Raw genomic sequence first — 22,006 nt, 5'->3', positions numbered from 1 at the left:
GCCGGCGACCAGGCGTGACGTCACGGCGGCCGGCGGAAGTGCGCGCGTCCCCACCGCCCCGCCCCTTCACCGTCTCCGGCGTTAGGGCGGAGGTTACCGGCGGGCGGCGCGGGGAGGCTCGGACAACAGCAGCCGCGGGGAGTGCTCGGCCCTGCCAAGTTGGGGCACCGGGCAGAGGAGAGCGACTCCGGCGCTGTGGACAGGCCAGGGGGCCTTGGCGGCAACACTGGTTCCCCAGCGGCTCCCGCAGGCTGCTCCCAGCGGCCCCGCTACAACAGCTCCCCAGTACGCACCAGTTCCCCAGCGCACACCAGATCCCAGGTGCACACCAGTTGCCCCAGTTCCCCAGCGCACAGCGGTTGCTCCAGCCCCGCGGCCGCCCCGGGTCCCCAGCGCACACCGGCTGTCCCAGTTCCCCGGTCCCCAGCGCACGCCCCTGCCCGCGGCGGGCAGCTCCGCGCATGCGCAGCGCGGGGGCGCTGTCCGTTCAGCACCACGCGGAGCCAGACCCGCCGGGACCCGCCGCTGCCGGTGAGCGACGGCGCCGCCCCCCGGCCCCTCCAGACCCCCCGACCCGGCCCCCCGCATCCCTTGCCCGGCCCTGAGGCTCTCACGGCGGCCTCTACCGCCCCCTCCCCGCCCGCAGGAGCGGAGGGACTCCGAGAAAGACCCGTCCCTGGGGCTCGCAGTTCTCACAGCACACCCGACCGGCATCTGCTGGGCCCCGCTCCCCCGCCGGTACCGGGCTGACCCCCGCCAGCGCCTGGGACGGAACGGCATTGCCCGCCTGCGACCCGCCGCCCCCAGCCCGTGTCCCCTCACCCTGCCAAGCGGCTGTCCACGCTTTGCTTCCCCGCCAGTGCCCCGCCTGCCCCGGGAAGCGGGCAAGGTCCGTCCTGTTGCCGACAGCCCCCGCGGAGAAGCGGCCCGGGCTCCTGCCGGAGCAGTTGCCATAACGACTCCAGGTAGGGCTCCCGCAGAAACAGATGCTGCTATTTCCCTACTGCTCTCTTCCCCACTGCCGGTTTGCGGGCAGACACTCCCGTTGGTACGGCACTCCTCCCAATGCACACCCGCCTCAGAGCTGGCCCTGGATGGATGACCCCATCCCTGTCTCGGATCTGAGCCCTTCCAACTTGTGCAGCATCGAGCTGCTGATCACTGCTGTCAACAGACACTATAAAAAAAATCCACCTGGAAAAAGAGCAGGGCCCATGTGCAATGAACAAGTCCCAAATCCTTGGTCCCAAATTCCATGGAATAAGTCCCACGTTCCCTGGAAAGCAATAACCTGTCCGTGCACTCTAGTCTGCCCATTCCCTCCCAATGTAGAGGCTGGTTTGGGAAAGGGTATTCTTACCCCTGTACCTATCCTTTGGGGGTAGCTACCTGTGCTACCTGTCTGCCCCAGGCAAGTCACTCCTGCTGCTTGAGGGTCTCAAGGGTTCCCTGAGTTAGTACAGTGCTTTTCTCATTTACAGAAGGACAAGTGAGGCAGGGATTTTCAGTTTTCTAAAGGAGCTGAGAATAACCCCAGCCATGGCCTGGAACAGCCCTTCCTTCCCCTGCAGTGGGGGCACAGAAAGCTCTGGGAGTGCTGATCCTGCTTCTAGACCAGGAGGTTTCATTTTGCCATCAGGAGGTTTCAGGCCTGTGCTTACCCTGCTCTTGTTCCTGCTGTGGAATAGAAATGTGGCATCTGGCAGGGAGTCCCTTAACACTCCCCTTGTAAGTGAATGACTGTGACTGAAGTTGGCTTCAAGGAGGCATTTTGAAATAGTGGTTTTGGTCTGGATAGGAAGTGAGGAAGCACCAGTGAGCAAGGGAGTGCAATGCTCAATTACATCTGGCCTTTGCTGAAGACTTTCTGTGCCAAAACAGACCTGGCTGGGAGCCCCCAGCTTGTGTCAAGTCCTCGCTCAGAGAAGCTGTGTTGTGGATTGCTTGTTATCCTTCTTGAGCAACATGTGTGCTGGGCTGGCAAGTGGGACCTGCTCTGCTCCCACACCAACCTCTGTTCATGTTTTTCATTTCATCTGATCCAGCTGGGCTGCCTGAGTCACTTCCCCAGGAGCTCGCTGGTAGCAGGGCTCAAAGCAGGGCTGAGAGTCAGCCCAGAAAGACTCTGGGTACCACAAAAAGAGGGAGAAGTGGGACCTGGTTGTGTTCATTTGGCCTTTGCTTTGTCCCAACCTTTTTCTGTCTTGCGGCTGCACAGGCTTAGCCCTGTTCATGGGGAAAGTGAAGACTCCTACCTTTAAGACCTGGTGACAAGGCAGAACTTCAAGAGCTGGTCATGGGACTGTTCAAGAGTCATGCATCATCCAGCTCACTTTAACCTGCTTGCAGGACAGCAGTCATTGTGCCGGGACTGGGGCACTGCAGCCTCTCAGGTGGTGCTGGCTGTTTTCCTAGTTCCCTGTCTCAGCATTTAGGGGAATGCAAGAAAGATGGGGAAGAGCAGGGTGAACATGCCAGCTGTGTCAGGGCACAGCAAGGGTAGCTGGTCCTGCAAGGGCAGGGGCCTCCCCAGCCGGAGACCAGCTACTCAATACCTGCCTGGTGCCCAGTAAGGGCAACCAGGATCAGACACAGCCCTATGACCAACAGGCAAGGCCATGGTGATGGAGCAGGGCTGAAGTCCAGCTAGGACATCAGCCTACAGGAAAGGGTCCAGATCAACTGAACCCATGAAGATACCTAAGCCAAGCTAGAAACCAGCTTGAAACCAGCTAGAAATCAGAAACTCCTACAATATTGCTTAACAGGAACTAAGAGCCCCAGGCTGAGCTTAAATAGGGTCGTGGGCCTATAAGCAGGAGTGGGTGGAGGTCCCTTAGCCCACTAAGGTTTATTAGTGCCCCCAGCACCCTGACAAGCTGTTGATCTATGGGAGAGTTGGTAGGTAGGTTTAAGATTATGGCTATGAAGATGTGTGTGCCATGAACTAGGAATCGTGAAGAGTTTCTAGCTGTGAAATGCTTAGACTGTTCTCTTTCTTCTCCACAGGTGTGTTGCAGATGCAGAAGGAGCATCAGAGCCTGTCACTGTATTGTAGTGGCGTATGCCTCAGCAAAGCTTTATGCTGTCAGGATGTCCAACAGAGCTAGCAGCCTAGGACCACAGCAATGGTAAGGGTCCCAAGCCCATAAACTTTTTGTACTCATGTCCGTAAAGTTTTCTGATATGCAGAGTGGTTGTGGAATGGCTGTACAGCACTGCAGTACAGGTGGTGTTATTCACTGTAGTTTAGCAGCAAAGGGGTAATTCAAAGCAGACAAGCTTGAAGGACCAGAAATCTGTTCTGGTCTGCTATCTCAGTCAAGAGTTGCAGCAATTTTCTGATTTTCCAGTCGAGTATCCTTTGCCTAAGGTGAGTCTGTGTTTTTCTTAAAAGGTGTATGTCAGTCTCCTTTTTGAGTTTCAGCTAGATGCATGTTTCCAGTTGAGCCTTAACACTGTGAACTGGTCTACCAAAACAGCTTCCTGAGTCAGCTCTGATGTCAGGAAGGTCCCTTATGACCAGGGGAATTCACCTTGTTAGTCAAGCACTAGGATGAAGGCAGAGCTTGGGTTAAAAGCTTCCTGCTACAAGCTTGGATAATTGCCAGCTTCTAGATTTTAAAGAGGATGTGGGAAAAATTATCACAACTGCTCCTGTAAGACCAACCAATTATCTTAATTTATCATCTAAAAGGAAATTAAAAGGGCTGTGAGACTTGTGGTGCTTGCAGGGCAGCTGGGGAAGTGTCTTGTACAGGGCTGAGCACAGATACCTTCACTGAGCAGGGGACACTGCTCAGTCTTGTGGCTCTCCTCTTATCTCAGTGATTGCTGATGTCCTGTGAGGGAAAGCAGGGCTCCTGCGTCAGGCCTAGAGCTGATCCGTAGTGACGAGAGACCAAGATGAGCCCTGGGAGGAGGAAGCAGATTAGCTCACAACTGCTGCTGCAGCTTTCTTGCATCTTCCTTAGAAACATATGGTGCTGTCTGCACTCAGGGCCAGGGCATGTCCTCGGGTCTGATCCTGCTAGCATCTTCATCCTCCTTAACATCCCCCTGATGTGAGAACAGACTTCAGCCAGCTCCGCTGCTGTGAGGCAGCGCTGGCGCCTGGCTGTGCTTTTGGAGAGTCTGGAGGAGCAATTTGGTCTTGACCTCACCCTTTTGGTAGCAGGGGTGAGGTTTAGGGAATTTGGGCCTGAAGGGAGGAAACCTTGTCGTTTTGAAGAGCTGACCTCAAGTCAGAAGATCAGGCTTTGGTTCCCAGAGGTGCTCTTGATTTGCTGGCTGATCTTGGGCAAGACTTCTATGCCCATTGACTTTCCTCTTGCAATGAAAATGCAGTTATTTCAATGTTATTACCACATCAAAGGTGTATTAAGAGGCTGGCTGGGTTTTCTCAAGCCTTCTTGGGTCCCTGGAGGCTGGAACTGTGGGAAGGTACAACTTATTTTTAGGAGATTGGTATTGTGCCAAATGAACACTAACCTGCTCTCCTAGGATTTATCTGCTTGTATGATGGCTTGTTACCTTGCTGGCTACGTACTGTCAGCCTTGCAACATGTTTGGAGGCATTTCCTTTAGTTTTCCACTAGTGTCAAGTGGGGCAAGAGGCAAGGTCATTTCAATGACATCAGTAATTCTACAATGTTAGCACTTTAGGATGTGAGAGATGGCTGCATACAGCATCCCAGAAGCTGGATAAAGACTCTCAACACTGTTTTGCCTTGGGTTCTCACCAGGAACTTTCAAAGGATCTGTCTCCATACTCTCTCTGGCTGCAGAATAAGTCTGACACCCTCCATCATTCTTGGCGTTGGAGTGGACCATAGCTGGACTTCTTGGTTGCATGGGAGAAGGCCCACAGGGCAAACTCTGCTCTTAGTGAGTGCTGAGGTTGCACAGTGCCACCAGGAGCCACTCTTAGGCTGGTGAAACAGGAACCCACACCTACTGTTCAGCTCTTCCCTGTACATGCCACCTTCCCCTTTCTCTTTTTGAGAATCTGATTATACAGTCAGGGCTAAAAAAAAAATAAATAGAACTAAGCAAGGCCAAACTGTGCAAGTCAGAGTTGGAAGAGGAACATGTGTGAGGAGCTCCTAGCTACACACCAATGCAGGGCTGTTCTGCAGCATCTCTCTTGCGAATCCACTGCTTCCAAGCTTTCAGCAAAACCCTTGCATGTATCTCTGCATATTTGCACCTTGTCAGGTTTTACTCAGTTTCCTTGCTATGCTTGTAATTACTCCTCCTTAACTGACCTTTTAGGGTTTCCACACCTTTTATACAATTCTGTATGTGACCATATTCTCCCTGTGCTGGGTCAGGCTGTATGCATGGGGCTTGGTGTCTCTTTTTCACATAAAATACTCCTTGTATTCATTGCTCTTACTCCTTCTTACACCTCTCCTCATACAAATCTTGAGGCTGAAAATGGGGGAAGGGTTCACATCTTACTGTTGCAGAAATTAGCTGGAGACCAGATCCAAAGATACGTGCTGCAGCACAAGCTGTGTCCTGGGAGGCTACACCAGAGAACTGGTGATCTGAGTGGTTTCAGACTAAATTTGTCTCTTTGGTGCAGTGAATCACCGTGGTGAGGCGGGTCTGAGTGACCTGCTGGCACCCTGGAAGCTCTGTCCTCAGCACAGAGCATGTCCCACCAGGCAGAAATCTTCTCACTGCTTTCCTTCAAGACCATCTTTTCCCTAAGCATCTTTTTACCAAGAGATACTCCCACACAATTGTTACCCTAACTGCTGTGTAGGGAGATTATTTATGGCTCAAGCTGTGCTGAGGCCCCACCTCCCACGTCCCCAGGACAGGTTTTAGCATGCTGGCATTTTTGCCTTCATCCTGATGAGCAATGTGGGTGCAGGGGGAAGCCCGCTTGCTGTGCTGGTGCTGCCCAGGGCTTGGACAGGCTCGGGGTATTTCTGTAACAGCAGGTGTTCCTGGGGTGTTCTGTTACAGCTCACTTTGAGGCCCAGCACACAGCTTTTGCTACCTCCTCACTGCCTGATTCTGCTCTTCCAAGCCCATGTCCCTCCTGTGGGAGGGGGCAGCCCCAGGTAGAGAGCCGGGACACTGGGGAAGGCACTGGCAGCTGGGCAGGCAGAAGTTATGCCTCACATACACTGCAGTCTGCACTGGTAAGACATTTTACAGTCTGTGTCCTCTTACAGGGTGCCTTTCACTCTGAAAAATCCCGCCATGCTGCCACATGCCCACCCCACGCAAGGGAGTTGCAGGAGGCTCAGGGTGGTGTGGGTGTGCTCTCCCCTGATCCAGGTCCGGGCAGAAGCCTAAGGTTTGGGCAGGGGCAGCAGGCAGGATCTCCAGCACTGCCTTTTTGCCCTGAGTAAGCTGTAAAGCAGAGTTTGTGTAACAGGCTGCCAAGGAAGAGTATTTTCACCATTTATCCTTAATCACCAGCCTGGTGGAATAACAGATAAGTGCATCAGCCTATTAAAGACTTGGCTTATACTGCAGTGGCTTTTTTAATACACAGCTAGGATGTGGTTGGGTGTTGGCACTGGAGGCAGCAAGCATTAATTAGAGCCATGTAGTTAAATCTAGGCCCTGAGGGAACACATGCAACCTAATTGGTTGCCCCAGAACCCTCAATGCAGAGATGAGGAGAGTTCAGCTTCCCTTGGCCCCAGCTGCTTTTTCCATGGTGCTTCCAGGGAGCTGTGTGAGGAGTGCCCACCTGCTGACCGAGTGACTGTCCATATTGCATGGCTATGCTGTGCCCCAAGGCCTAAGCACAGCCCCACTGACTTTGGCAGCAGTGAGTCAGAATATGGCCCTTTGCAGCGCCCGAAGCATAGGCTGTACCGAAAGAAATGGCTCTGACAGCTCCTTAGGGGAGCAGCCCAGAGGTGCACAAGGGTGCTGAGTCCAAGTGGAGCCACAGCTTCAGTAGACTCTACCTGTTCCCTTCTCTGATATCTGCCAGAGGGGTTTCTTGTTCCCTCCTCCTCCTCATCAGCTGAGGAGGGATTCACAGCAGGAAGGACTGAGGGATAAAGGGCTAAATCCTGAACTAGCCAGGCTCATGTCAGTGTTGGTCTGACCCATGGATGCAGGCACATGTCCATGCAGGGCTGTGGGAAGGTGAGGGGTATGTGGAACACAGAACACTAAGGAGAGCCACAGCTACTGTGGGGGAAGCACGCATGGTTTGGAAGGAAATGTGTTTTCCATGGATGGCCCAGATCTCCACACAGGGTGGCAGGAGAGGACCTCTCCCTTGCCACTTGCAGCTCTCAGCAGGGTTGCCTGCAGCTGCTGGGAAGGTGTAGACATGCCTTGTCCTGATACAAACACACCAGGAAAGCTCTGAGCTCTTCCACTTGGTTAAATTTGTCACTTCGGCTGCAGCTTAGAGAAAAGCCTTCCCCCTCCCCACCCTCCTGCCATCAAGAAGCTGCTGAAGGAATCAGGTCGTTGATCCCACAGCAGCGAGGCCCCTAATTAGCCCAGCTTCACAAAGCCAGCCGGGAAAGCCGGCTGTTTGTGAGGCAGCTCAGGGACCCACGGTCCCTGATGTGGGGGAGAGGGGCCCTGTGCAGGCAGGAGCCTGGAGGAGGGAGAAAATGGCAGTGCTTCAATGCATTAAATATGAGGAGAGCCTGCTGAGCCTGCTGCTTTCTCCCCACATCCCTATGCCTGAGAAGGGAGAAGGGGACACACTTTCTGAGTGGCAGTGGGGAGAGGCAGGCGCAGAGCTGGGCTCACTGCAGGCAGGGAAAGCAGCAAGGAGGGGCGGCTCTCCCCAAATTCTTCTTGCAGGCATGGCATGCATGTGAGGCCCAAGCTCCCCTGGGCCTCTCCTCTCACACACATTTAATAGTGATTGCTGGGCTGGGTAATAAAGTGCTGTTTAATAGCGAATCGATCTGGCAGGCTGGGCGGGCAGGGAGTGTTGGCTGCCAGCCCTGTCAGCTGCCACGTGCAGACCCAGTGTGGTTGCAGCGTAGTGGCCGGGGGCCCTGCCACAGCACCTCTTGCCTTGGCACCCAACTGCCCCATGCCATTTCTGCTTGCACCCGCCTCCTGTGCCAGCAAAGTCCTTGGGTTGGAGTCAAAGGATGGTGTTTTTTCTCCCTTGTAGCATTAAGGGCTTTCCTGAGACTGGAGTGGCATTTCCTATCCTTGGGTGACTGGTGACATAGTGGTGTAAAGTCTGTGGTGGCCTGAAATTGCTTGGCACCTGTGGCCACAGTGTACTTAGGGTGAGGTTCCTCTTGAGAGGATAACTGACAGCACAGAGTCTCTGCTCCAAGGTGAGTGACACAAGCCTGCTGGGTTTGGCCACATGCAGCTTTTGTCTTTTTGTAGTTGTGGTCCCCAAACCGTGGTGGGGTAGAGGGCAGACTGTACTCTGCAGCACAAGGCACAACACACAGAGCCATGCGTGCTCATGCATGAGGACATGTGCCCGCAGTCACATGGGAGCATGCACGCTGCTGAGCAGGGACACACCATACGTGATGATGTTCATGCTGAATGGGGATGTCCACACCAGAACACACGGACGTGTGCAGTGCTACGCTGGGACATGTGAAGCAGCATATGGGGTCACACCTGCCAGACCATGAGGCCAGGTTCACAGTGACACGTGGGGGTGTGCACACCGGGCAGCAGGACCTTGCACAGTGTTACACTGGGGCACAAGGCTGTGCACAGTGCTGCACCGGAATGTGCACACAGGGACATGGGGATGCTCACGGTGCTACACCGGGACACGCCCGCCCGCCTGCACCTGGGGACATGCACCCCAGGGTCGCTGTCGGTCCGGCCGCTCCCCGCTCCGCGTGTCCCGGTGTCACCGGGCGGGGCGGGGCGCGGCGCCCGGCAGGGGTTTCCTATTGGCTCTCGGGGCTGTCAGCGGGGCGGAGTGACAGGGGAGGACCGGGATTAGCGCGGCGAGTACCGGCGGGCAGAGGCCGGTAGCACCGTACCGTACTGTACCGCACCGTACCGCACCGCGCCCGACGGGGCGGACCGCGCCGTGCCGCGCAGTGCCGTGCCGGCGGCAGCGCGGAGTAGCGGTGCGCGACATGCGGCGGCGGCACTGCCGGTAAGGGAGCGGAGCAGGGCGCGGCGGGGGCCGGAGCGGGGGAGCGGGGAAAGTTGCAGCAGTTGTTGCGGGAGCCGGGGAGGCTCTGCGCCCTCCCGGCAGCGGTGATCGGTGAGCAGCGGCACCGGGCTGAATTGGCACCGGTGGACGTCCGGCGGAGCCGCGACCCGCCCGCCGCTGCCGCGAAGCGGTCCCGGTGTGCCGGTGCGGCGGGACGGGCGCGGGGCCCCTGCCCAGACAGGGGGAACCCGGGCAGGGCGCGGCGAGCGGCTCCGCCGGCCCCCCTGGCCGGGGGGCTCCCTGCTCATCCGGATGGATGTCACATCCACTCAGGGCTGATCCCGCCAAGACGGGAGGTGCGGCGCGAGGGAGGCCGGGCTGGGGGGGCCGGGGAGGCAAGGGCGGGCTCAGAGCCAGCTTGGAGGACGAACACGTCCCCCACCCCGACACCCGTTCGGGAAGGGGTCCCCCGTTCGTGACTCAGGGCCGCCAGCACCCCTCCTCGGCCACCCCTGCAACCCTCGAAGCTGCTCCGTGTCCCTCCAGAATGCAGAGGCACTTCCCGGGCGCCATCCTGCCCCACTCGGTCCGACAGTCCGACACCCACCGCCTGGTTTTCCCCATTCCCTGTCACCACCGCTGACAGCGGTACCATGTCCAGCACACAGATACAGTGTGGATTCAGCTCCCAGCCCTGTACCTCTCTCTTCCCTCCCATCCCTGGCTCACTCTTTGCCCGTTCCCCTTGCATCCTTCCCCACCTCCCTTGCATTGTCCCCACACACCCCCGCCATGGGTGTGCTCTTCCCCCACAGCATAAGCACTTGCTGCTGTCTGCTGCTGCCTTCACCCCGCATCGCCCTGCTCAAGCAGACAAGCACCTGCATGGGAAGTAGCCATCCCCTGTTGCACCGGGTACAGCTCAAAACAAGGGCTGTGAAAAGTCCCTGGACATCCTTTTGACCGCTAAGAAGGGACAGCCAGGAGGAGCAAGTTTCATGTATGTATGAGGTGTTTTATTGAACAAATGAAATCCCCCACCTTGATGCGCAGCCCCCAGCTATCACACTGCAGCTCCTGAGTTTTTTCCTTGCATGTATACCCTGGGCTGCCCGGGCAGCCTCCCTGTGAGCTTTCCTTTGTGGGGCTTCTCCTGCCTTCAGGTGGTGGGACCAGCAAGGCTCCCTCCAGCCCACTGGTGCCTTACAGCCCAACACATTCATCATGGTGATTTAAAGAGCATCAATTTGATTCACCATTCAAATCAGCAAGCAGGAAGACTTAGCTCCATCATTGATTTTTCATCTCTGTTGCAGTTGTGCTTTTTACCTTTCATTATTAAAGAAAAGCTCACTCTGCTGGATGGTGTAGCCATCTAGCTTCAGTGGCTCACAGGCGGGCATGGCCTTTACTCTGAATTTGATAATTCTTTGATAACCAGGAGGACATGCTGTGCTTCTGCCATTTATTTGAGCAATATCTCACATGTATTGAGATAGGCTGTTTTTTGTAGATTTGTTATGTTACAGCGAATTCCAGTTATTCCTAGTGATAGCGTTTTTTTCTTTGGCATGTGTGTCAGTCTTCATTGAGATAAAAAGTGGAATTTCGTTTGAAATATATAAACCTTGCATCTTTATTATTTATCAGTTAACTTCAGCAACCTTGAATGTGAACACAACCCTAACAGAGAAAAAAAAAAACAAGACTGTAAAAACAGTAACTGGTATATTCAACAGGAGAGTATATTTTTGTGGTGAGTGAATTACAGATTGCTACTGCTCAGCAGGAGCCAGATTTTTTAGCAGTGTGATAGTGCAGATAGATGGGCGCCTGCCCCATAAGAGTGATTTGGGCTATTTTATAGAGAGTTATGTCTCTGCATCTCTGGAGCCTAAACACCATTGAAAATACAGCCCCACATCCTTCAGGAATTTAATCCTGTCTGGTTTGTACTTGGAAACAGGGAAAAGAAATCATGCTTTCCTCTGTTTGCAACTGGCATTTGGTTTCTTGCTTTCAAATGATGAGATCTTAATATCTTGGCATCTGTCAGAAGGCAAAAGCAGCCAAGACAGAGTCTTCTCTGCACACCAGGAATTTGGATAAACTCGGAGAAGGATGAGGACAAGTTTTAGCTCCACTGGGAGAAAGAAAAGTGTAAGCAGCCCTGCCAGTGACACCGATGGCAGCTCCGGGTCCTGCCGTCCCTTGCAGCTGCCCACTTGCTGCTGTGGGCTGGCTGGTCTCACCTCTGCATAAGCAGTCTCTGGGCAGAGGCAGGCAGGCAGGTGAGCTGTGTGCAGGGCAGGCATGCTCTGTTCCCGCAGGGTGGGACTGTCATAACCATTGCTTTTTGGATCTGCAGGTGTTGACAGCTCTGTCTGTGCCACTAAGAGCGGCTGCGGCATGCGCTGGTGTGACAGACTTCAAACCCAGGCTGACCTCCAAAGAGAGCAGCTCCATGCCCATGCTGCTCATGTTAAACTCCTTGAGCAAGTGTAATTTCAGGATGTGTCAGTGATCCAGTGTGTCATTTTTTTTTTCCCCTTATTGAAGTGATTTTAGTAGACTGTGGGTAGTAAATCTATTCAACTGAAAGCAGGATGAATGAAACCTGTTTTAAAGTGCATAGTGCGCTCTTGCCATGTCTGGGGTGCTGGTCTGTAGGAGAAGTGCCTGAGCATCCTGGCACCCTGGGAAGAAAGCAAACACTCTGGGTGCCTGGGGACCGAGCAAAGGGCTGCCAGTGTCCCTGCAGTGGTACTGGTGTGATGCCTACAATGAACCTCACCTGCTTCTTGCAGTAGAAGGAGATTCGAATGGGGCTGCCTCACCTGGAGCATCTATTTCTCCTGCCGTGAAGGCATGGCACCTGCCTGTCCTGCCTGTGGCCCCAGCCTCCTTCTTGTGTCCTCCCTCCCCTAACCAGCTCTCCTTGCCCTTGTTTCAGGGCTGTCTGAGGATGCGTCACCCCACAACCCAGCCATCATCTCAGGGGTGCCGGGAACCCTCCTCACCATCGCTGTGCCACCCTGAAAGGCTCTGGACCTGACGCCTCCATGCCCTCCTCCAGCAGGATGGCCCAGGCAGGGGGACCCGTCCGCTTTCACCCTGAGGAATGCTGTGCTGCCTCACCACCACTGCTCACTCGTGGGGTGGACCGGAGACCCTGGTTAGTGGGGGGGAGCCCCGAGGCTGGGAGGCACAGCCCCCCACGCTGTCTCACCCCCAACCTCAATGCCGGCCGCCTCCACCTCCTGCGCAAGGGCCTGGCCCCGGACGTCCGCCGCTGCCCCCTTGGCCTCTACAACAGCACCGGCTCCTTGGCCCGCAAGCCGGCGGAGGGGGCTCCTTTTGGCAACGGGAGCTGCCTGGGCGCAGGGCGCATGACGGCCCCCTGCACCCCGCAGCGGGGCCAGCCCAGCCCAGCACTCTCTTCCCCGGGCAGCCGCAGCCCGCTGGTGGCAGCGGCCTCAGAGGGACACAGCTCCGTTGTTACCTTCCGCTTCATTGAGAAGGCCAGCGTGCAGACCCTGGCGCTCTCCCAGCCCAGCTGGGACAACAGTCCCGACAGCCTCAGCCGCAGCCTGGAGCTCAGCAGGAACATGGGGTCCCCCCAGCCCCAGCCTCTACCCCAGGAGCGGCTCCTGTGCACACTGAAGCTGGAGGCCTCCGCATCTGACCCGCTTCTGGCTGGGGGCAGGACCCCGGGGGGGACACAGTCCTGTGGGAAGGAGCCCTGCGCCCTCGACACCAACTGCCTCTGCCGCTCCCTCACCAACGGGCTGCCGGAGGACTTCCCCGGCTTCACCAGGAGCCCCCTGAAGCCAGACCCCCAACTGCAGGTAAGTGCTGGGGTTCCCCGCACCAGGCATGGGCTCTGCCCTGGAGTCTGTTGCCCACTCACCGCTCTCCCCTCCGCAGGGCAATGCCTGGCCTTACCCTCGGCAGAGTTCGGCCCATGCCCAGCGCATCGCCAGGGCCAAGTGGGAATTCTTCTACGGCTCCTCAGATGCCCCGAAGACAGGTAAGAGGCTGGGGGGACTATGCCCTTGGCTGGACCGACCTCTACTTTGCAAGTCTGAATTGCTGCTGAGACTCCCTCTGGGGCTGCCCATCCCTTTGGACTTGTCAGTCCCCACCGGAAAGCCAAGATCCCCCTGAGATCAGCCAGTCTGTGTCATCCTGTGGCCTGATTCTGCACACAACATCCTTGCCACAGAGTTAACTGTGGCCATGCAAAGTGTTGAGCAAAGGGGGTGACGCAGGACCCTGATACCTGGCAGCCCCTAGCTATCTCTGCAGAAGGGATTTGGGGCTGGCTGTGGGTGCAATGACACTGTCAGCACCCTGTCTCTGCCTCTCCCACACTTTTTCCTTCTAGCACCTCCATTCCCCAGTGTCCATCACATATGTGACCCCTCTCTTGTGTGTGTGTGATGCTCCAGCGCTCCCCAGTGCAGCTCCCCACGCTCTGAGTTCTTTGTGCTCACTTGCAGGCTCCTCTGCCCCTGACTCTGCTCCCCTGGCTGAGCCCCTCCAGAAGCCCTCCTGCTCGCTGCCTGCAGAGCCACCAGGGCCAGTGCCTGAGCACAGCCTGAGCCACGTGGAGGTGGAGATAGAGGTGTCTCCTACAGGCGGCCAGAACACCAGCTCCTGCGAGACTGGGATTATAAGGAGGACAGTGAAGTACTCTGAGACAGACCTGGACACCGTACCACTGAGGTGCTATCGCGAAACCAACATTGACGATATCCTGGCTGAGAAGGAGGAGGTGGATTCAGCGATTGAGAGCCAGAAGGACAGTGAGAGCAACCCAAGCTTCGGGGGCACACCAGGCAGGAGAAACAGCACACCAGAGGAGCTCCCTGCCCCAGATGCTGGCTGCCGAAAGGATGAGCTGCAGGACAGGGATGTGGATGAAGATGATGAAGTGTTTGAGGCAATGAAGAAGGAGAATAGGGAAAGGTGAGGCTCCATGCATGAGGGCAAAAAGCTCTTCTTACGCTCCTTATTGTCCCCTGCATGGCAAAATGGACTCTGCCAAAGAGCATCTGAGCCAAAAATCCCACTAGCTCCATGCAAGTTGTGCATGGGGTCAGATGGGGTCCTGGATTGCGCCACTGGGATTGGGACTGGGGCTGGCTCAGTGCCCTATGGAAACAGCAGGGCAGCACAGGTGATCCAGCCCTGGGTGCTGCACCATGGGCCTCGCACCCCTGGGGTGAGCCATGCAGCTCAGGTCTCCCAGCTGAGCCGAGGCTTCCTGGTGCAAGTCCTGCTAGGTTAATTACGTCCTGCCCTGGTGCTGCTGGACGTTGTGGTGACAGTGTCAGGGCACCTGAGGCCAGGCCATGTCCTGGAGCTGCTGCGTGCTGGCAGGCACTGCTGGGCTGCACTCCCTTCCGCAGACGGCTGTGCTTCGGCAGTGGGAGAGATCGCTTTTGCTTGGCCTCAGTAGGTATTTGCCATGTTTGGGGAAGAGTAGGGGATGCACTTTCATGTCATTTTTCATTTGTGTGGCAAAACACCCTGTGCTGGGAGGCTGATGGAGTGGGTAATAACAAAGTTATCATTCAGTTGCCCACCTGTGGGCAACTAATGCCATCCGAGCTGCCATCTGCCCTGTGCTGGGCACTGGTGATCAGGACCTATGAGAGATGGTGTTTTGGCCTGGTGGTACAAGACTCTGCCCATGGAGTGTCCTCTGGAGTGGTGGTTTGACCATGAGGAGTGATGGGCATCATCTGCGTACCCCAGGAGGGAAGTTGCTCCAGAGCACTGTTTGGGACAGCTGCCTGTGGGGAAAGGCCCTGGCAAGGAGTGGGAGATGCCCATGCAGGCAATGGCAACCAAGGTCATCTCCTGACGTGTACCAGCAAAGGGAGTGTGAGATGATGGGGCTCAGCATCATCCGCAGATGCTCTGCAGGAGCAGGGAAAGGTCTCACCTGGGAAGCACAAAGCCAGAGCGATGCCTGGGATGCCACGTGGCAGCGTGTACTCACCTAGCAGTGCAGAAAGCAGGCAGGGAGCATTTAGGTGGAAGAAAAGGAAAAGGGATGGTTTGATCTGGTTGGTGGGAAAAGATAATGAAACTGTAACCACCAGTGGTGTCCCTGTGCTGGGAAAGAGAAGCACAAGGGTGGTGGGCTCATGGGGAGGGAAGGTGTGGGTCCTGAGGGGAGCTGGGCTCCTGCCAGTTTGTCCTGCCCTTGCATCTCTAGTGGAAGGGACGTACACATCCCTCCCGGCTGCCCACCCTGTCCTCACAAACCTTGGGTTCTAGAGAAAGGCTGAAAATAAGCCATTTTTTATATATTCTTTTACAAATTAATAGTGACAGAAGTTTTGTGTAAGGTGTGCATTTTATTTCCAGTTACGTACTAGGCCACTACAAGTCCTATGAACTGTAAGCATAGACCTGCTTTTTGCCCTCTGACACACTTTACTGTAGCTCCCCAGACAGTGCTGAAAGCTTGGATGTGTCCTTAAATGCATTGTTGCCCCTAAAGACGGTGCTCCTGTTATGATTACCAATGTGTTTATAGGGGCGTCATATTAATTTCACACGGCTTCTCTGTAGACCAGTGGTTTTTGCTTTGCGGACCCCTGAATATTCCCCATGTAGGTGCAGACCCTGTGGGCAGCATCTTGAAAATCATGAGCCTCAAAACGCGAGCTCATTTAGTCCCTGCATCACAGCCCTGGGTTTTTGCTTACACACTGTTTCTGAGCTCTGCTCTGCAGCTGCAATCCTCCTCCCTGTTTAGCAGTCACCAGTATTGATGTTTCCTACTTTGAGCTTTCAGCTTTGCCTGTTCACCGGAGGGGTGGTGCTGGAGTGATTAAGAAGCCCCCAAGGCTCCCAAGAGTTGGCACCTTTCTGCTGCTGCAGGAGCTGCTATACCCCAGGCCCGTCCTGGTAGCTGAGAAGGATCAGCCCTACAAAATTACTGAAGTACCTTTGAATGCTGATTTGCAGCATTTAGACATGTAAATCCTTTTGAAAATCTAACCTTAAGGGTTTAGATTCTGCAAAGGGGATTTTGGCTTGGTGCTATCTTTTTGTCCTTCATATTCTGGCCAAAGGGCATCTTCTTTGGTGATTTACCCTCCCAAAATAAGAGCAGGCTAAAAGCTAAAAAAATCCAGCACCAAATCAAACGAGACGTGGAAAGCAACAGAAGAAACGATATCTTTTTCCAGCAAATCTGCTGCCTGAATATATTTAGAGTCAAATCTACTGACTCTAATGAGTAGTCTAAGCTTCTACTGTCTTTATTCCCATTAGTCCCGTAGAACCAAGACGTGTCAGTGAGAAGGGGCTCAATTCTTTTCCTCCTTGAGCACTGGCACACATGCTGGCTAAGCTGGAGGCAGGGCCTGGCTTGGCCCTGCAGCACGGCTGCCTGCGGCTGATAAGAGAGAAGAGGCTTTGGAAGAAGTTTGCTGGGGGTGCCTCCCTCCCCCGGGAGCACAGGGGCTGCCAGGAGGCAGAAATGCTTTTTCTCCCTGCAAGCAGAGCAGCCTTGCCCAGGGAAGCCCTTGGATCTGCTCCCTGGGGAGCCTTTTCAGAGCCTTTGTGCTTGCTGCTTTGTGGCGAGAAAATAGCTGCAGGGCAGGCCTTGTTGGGGATTAAAAAAATGGTTACAGCCCGATTTTATCAAATGCTTAAGCTTGTGCTTAACCTGCCTCAGTAGCCACAAGCCTCTGACTTGTTGTGCTGAGGCTGAGTCCCAGAGCCCAATGTGGCCACAGAGCTGCAACTCGGGGTGATGTTCCCACGTCCCATAGGCTCAGGCTGAAGAAGGGACACTCAGGGTGACATCACAGGCACCTGCCCATGAGCTGGGAGAGGCACCTGCAGCTTGCAGGGGAGGACTGAGGGCAGTGTGACCCCAGTGTGACAGTGTGGAGGTGGCAGGGGAGTGTGGGAGCTGGAGGAGACTGCAGCACCCATGGTCAGTACCTGTGGCTGAGCATGGGTTGGAGTCAGGACACTGAGCCCTAAGAGCAGGCAGCTGCCAGGCTAGGGATGTGTGAGGAGCCTGGGGGAGTGCAAGGAGCTGCTGAGGCTGGTCTGTACAAGAGCTTTGTTCAGAGAGGAATGAAGTGAGGGGCTGCTGGGTGGTGCTGTAGGGCCTTACCTTCTTCAAGCTGAGCTGGGATCCCCATGTAGAGCCCTGTGCAGGCAGGAATGGGGCATGGCTGGGACAGTCAGGGGTCTGGAGGGTCACCAGAGCATTTAGCGGAGAGAAAACCACTGAGGGTCTGAGGAGAGAGATTGTTCCTTCTTCACCACCCTGCCAGGGACAGCAGGGCTCTGCAGCACCAGGCAGGGGGAACAGAGCAAGCCCCTTCCCCTCCATCAGCTGCTGGATTTGTTGCTAACGGGCAATGCAGCATGGCCAGTGGCTTCTGGGACCCGCTTCCCCTCCGTAACCGCCTGGACCCTCCCAAAGGAGGCTCACTACCTCTCCCGCCCCAGCTCAAGGCTGGAAACCCATTTGTTTTCCTGCTTCCTGCCGCCCTTGCGCAGATGCTCAGTTGCAGCCTCTGCGTCTCCTCCCCGCCTCTGCTCCTCCCAGCTGCGTTTGTCTGGCTTGGTGACGGTGCAGTGACCCTTCCTGGGGGGCTGGAGTGGGGTGTGAGGGGGCTGGGTAGCGCAGCGAGGGCAGATGAAGCATCTAGGTCTGAGCAGGAGTGGTGTGTGCAGGCAGCGTTGTGCCCATGCTGCTGCGACTAGGTCCTTCTGGAGCTGAACGGCTTCGCGCTTGATATTTCAGGGTGGAGAGATGGCTTCCAAAGCTCGGATGGTGTGTACAAAATCAGCTGTGTTTTTTTCTGTGGCTTGGTGACAATATCCTTGATCACAAGAATGAGCCCAGCTCTCTCTCCTAGGAAAAAAGTCCCTTCTGTCTGCTGGTCTTGTCCTCCCCAGCACAGCCCATCACCCTCATGGATTCAAGGCACAAAATGAAGTCAGCGGCATTAGCTCAGTTTAGTAGCACACAGCTGGGTGGTAAGGATAGTGAATGCACATTTGCATCTGTAAAGCTCATCTGCAGATGTTAAAGAGGTCTCTTCTGCCTTGTCCTCACCAGAAAGCTACCCCAGAGTTGGCTGCTCCTGGGGCTCCTATGAGAATGGTCAGAGCGCCAAGCAGTGCTGCACAGCCAGGGACACGCTGGTGGGTGGCGAGAGCAGCCTCAGTCCTGCCTCACTTACCTGTGCCTGGCTTAGCCATGCTGCCCTTGAAGCCAGCTGTGATCTAAGGGAGTCGGGCTGCCAACTCTTAGCCTGCTGAAGTAATCAGGGCATGATTTTTGAGCGGTATGTGAAGGCTAATGAATGAAGATCATTTGGTGCTTGTAACAGCAATGCATTTTCTGAGCCCTCTGTATGAAGCTGTTTGTTCATAACAAATGTTATGACAAGCTGGATCAGTTCCTCTCCTTTAATCAGAGGAGAGAGTGGCATAACAAGTGCTTTTCTGCTGCTTTAATAAAACGATAGCAGCTTATGAGTAGAGCAGGATTTTAGGGCTCTGTTTATGCTTGTATGGCTGAAGCATTGATGTTCCCTGCGTTTGAAATGTCCCTGTTGTCACTTGCTCAGAAGGATGGGCAGGCTGTACTTCACCTCATTTACAGGATAAAACACTTAGGGCTTCAGGGTTTAGAAACTCCTGTGTTGGAGACCTGCACTGGAGACAGGCTGGGCCTTTCTGCAGGGCTGATCCCTGACAAGATGATGAGCCAGGACCAAGCCTGGCCTCTAGGACATGCACCAGGTCAGGTCCCTGAGCTCAGAGCTGGGTGTGGGGCTCACTCTGTACTGCTTGGGGAAACCTGGGGCTCAGCATCGCATTGTGCTGGATCCCAGATGTCTCCTGGGACCAGCCAGCAGACCTTGCAGATGAGTGTTGGTCATGCTCTGAGCATGATGCTCTGAGCATGATGCTCAGCATCCATGGTGCTGCATTCATGGTGTCATGCTGTCCTGAACAGCTTCAGGAGAAGCATTCTGGGTGTCAGGAACTCTGAAGGCTCATGGAAAATTCAGCCACTTCCAGATTTGGTTGGTAATGGAGCTGAACCACATCCTGCTTCTGGTTCTTGAGTCCTTTATTGGATCTAAGCTTGAGTGACTGGGAGCAGTAGCCATCTCATAAGCTTCTTATGAGGATGAGCCACTAAAGGAACAAAAGTCTGTGGCGCATTAAAGGAGAAGCATATGTCTGGAGGGAGGCCAGTGCAGTCCCTCTTCCCATGATGTCTTGGGCAGGGGAGGCATTTCCTTGGAGGTCTACAGATGTTCAGAGGAGATTCTGCCCTCCCCAGTTTCCTTCTGGAGCAGCGCCTGGGCTTTTGTTTTGGGACCTGGATCCCTTGCTCCTCAGTGACCAGTTCTTCTCACCTTCTTTCCCTCTAGGATCATGGACCGAGACACACAGGGTATGCTCAAGTCTCCAGTGCCCTTCCTAGGGCACAGCCTCTCTAAGGATGGTATGGACTCTTTCAGCAAGCATTTTGAGAGCATCATGGAGTCCCATCGAGCCAAAGGCACATCTTACACCAGCCTGGACTCCATTGACATCCTCTCCTCCCCAGCCCACACCCACGGGACCTTTTTCACCTTTGACCTCCCAACCCTCACTCCAGAAATACAGGGACAGATCCGAGACAGCGCCAAGCTGATCGAGGAGAACTTTGCTCCTCTGGCTCACTTGGAGCCGGACTCTGGGACCAGTTCAGCCACAGATGCCCCCTGGACAGAGAGGGAGGAGGAGCAGGGAAGACGAAGAAAGTGTGCTCGTCGCAGCCCTTGCCGCTCAGACGACAGCTTTGGTACTCCCTTGGCCTCCAACATGAGGTGAGTGACCAAAGTTGCTTGCTGTCCAGCTGGGCCACCACAGCTCGATGTGGAGTCCAACCCTGTGTGGTGTATTTTGCAGCCAGAGCCTAACTTATGTTCCTGGGGAAGAGGGTCAGGACTGGGTGTGAGGGATTTTCTGTGAAGTGGCTGATCAGGCCAGTGATCACCATGGTGTTGTGGTAGGTGTGTCAGTGGGAGCACATCTCCTTTTTAATCTCTGCCAGCTTTGTTGGTGCTGGAGCACTGTGAGGTTTCCTCCAACCTAGCAAGCAGAGAGTCCCAGGATTTCAATCCCGTGGTGGTTCCCATTGCAGGAGAGTCTAACATCTATGGTGGCTGTGGGGAGAGGCCAGTCAGAAGTCAAGTACCAGTAGAAATTCCACAACCTTTCCCTCCTGGAGGCCAAGACTTCCTGATACTGCTGCGTCCCTCGCCATCTGAGTAACAGCCTCCTGTTTCTTGAAGGGCAGGAGTCCCATGGTCTTGTACCTATTGTCCTGGCCTCCTGAAGCTCTTCAGCCTTGTGTATGCTGGGAGATAGAGGGCAGAGATGAGCACAGCCCACCAGAGGCTCCCTGTACATTGCTCCAAGCCTGCCTGCACCTGGGCTCAGGATGGCTGCCCCATGCCTGGGGAGATCTCTGGTGGAGAGGGCTGGGGGAGCTCAGCCCCACCACTTCCAGCCTGTCCCTAGATGAGACCATGTCCAGGCTGAGACACTACCTTCCTGCACTCCTCCCCCTTCCATCAAGGACTTGGGCTGAGGCACTTGAGATGTAGCAGGTTGGCAGGCCACATCTTTTCACCTTTCCAGGGTACGCTCATCTGGAGAGTGGTCATGTCTGGTCTGGAGGTCAGGTCTAGCCCAGTGGTTCAGCTGCAGAGCTGGTGGCTCTTGGAGAACTTGGTGTCTCAGTCATGGCAGTGCTGACCTTCCTGTTTGCATTGCCTCCCTGCAAGGTCTCTCTGCCCAGTGACTTCCTGTGCAATACCAGAGCCTCCTGAATCCCTCACCCACTTTCTAGGCTTTGGTCTTTTCCATACCAAAATGTTTTGGGTTTGGTCTTTTCTAGACTAAACCTGTGTCACTTCTGATCGCAACCTGTACCATCCTCGTAGGCTCAGCTTGGAGTGTTCAGGTGGGGATCCGAGCTCTGTATCTTCTCTGGTGTCTGCAGTCAAGAGAGGAGAGTGGGGTATTGCATCTGTGATTTTGGGGCACAGAGACACCGGGTTAGGCCTTCCCTTTCTTTGGGACACTGAAGCCAGGGACATGGTGGCACAGACACCAGGCAAGGTTTGTGCAGTAAAACTGGTGAAGTCCGAGAGGCACGAGGCAGCGAAGGGTGGGAGTATCCAGCCACGTTCAGTGCTCTATTCAGGAAGAATTGGCTGCTTCTTCCTCTGCCAAGGCAAGGGACCAAAACAGGGCACCCTGGAGAAGCTGAGAGGACAGTGTTTGACTTACTGTCCACAGGGTGCCATCATACACAGCAACACTGCCGCAGGGGCACAGGGAGCTGCGAGGGTGCAGAGACACAGCTGGCAGCTGGAACAGCAATAACGTGGCTTATCAGAGGTTTTTCCTCCCTGGTTGATAGTCAGTGGAGCGCAGAGCATGCCAGCAGTGCCGAGGACGTAGCAGCACTGTGCTCCCCTCCTAGCTCATGTTTCAGAGCACCACTGTGCTGCGGCACAGGCCATGGAGGGGGTGATGTGGCCCCTTCAGACTGCCCTGGATCTTTGCTGAGCCCACCTTTGTTGAGCCTCTTGCCTTCTCCTCTTGCAGCCCTCACTAGCAGCAGCACCTCTGCTTTGGTGGCAGGGAAACCCGGTGGCAGGGAAACCCAGTGGCAGCCCTCACTGCACTCCCTGGCCTGGGTACCTGAAGCTTCACAAGTAGTTTGAAGAACTGTCTCGGCTGGTTGCTCAAAGGTTCCCATGAGCTGAGATCAGCAGCTCCTGGTACCTGGCAGGGCTGATCTGCTTGAGTGAGGAGTGTCCTTGTGATGCTCCCATTAAGGGGCCT

The 22,006-nt window shown here is 55.2% G+C and overlaps 1 protein-coding gene across 1 annotated transcript in view; it reads left to right on the top strand.

The window, feature by feature from the left end:
- The first annotated feature begins 9,018 nt into the window (after positions 1 to 9,018).
- Positions 9,019 to 22,006, top strand: part of PSD (pleckstrin and Sec7 domain containing) — a 38,253-nt gene continuing 25,265 nt past the window's right edge. Inside the window, exons 1-5 of the mRNA XM_082054312.1 lie at positions 9,019 to 9,094; positions 12,048 to 12,942; positions 13,022 to 13,124; positions 13,597 to 14,065; positions 19,534 to 19,974. Of these exons, the coding sequence (XP_081910438.1) occupies positions 12,157 to 12,942; positions 13,022 to 13,124; positions 13,597 to 14,065; positions 19,534 to 19,974 (1,799 nt within the window). The 5' untranslated portion in view covers positions 9,019 to 9,094; positions 12,048 to 12,156. The remainder of the gene's footprint in view (positions 9,095 to 12,047; positions 12,943 to 13,021; positions 13,125 to 13,596; positions 14,066 to 19,533; positions 19,975 to 22,006) is intronic.

The sequence above is a fragment of the Streptopelia decaocto genome (assembly GCF_964273445.1).
Source record: "Streptopelia decaocto genome assembly, chromosome: 5".
In the NCBI taxonomy this organism is placed as follows: Eukaryota; Metazoa; Chordata; class Aves; order Columbiformes; family Columbidae; genus Streptopelia; species Streptopelia decaocto.
The sequence above is the reverse complement of the archived record's forward strand: the minus strand, read 5'-3'. Positions and strand labels throughout refer to the sequence as shown.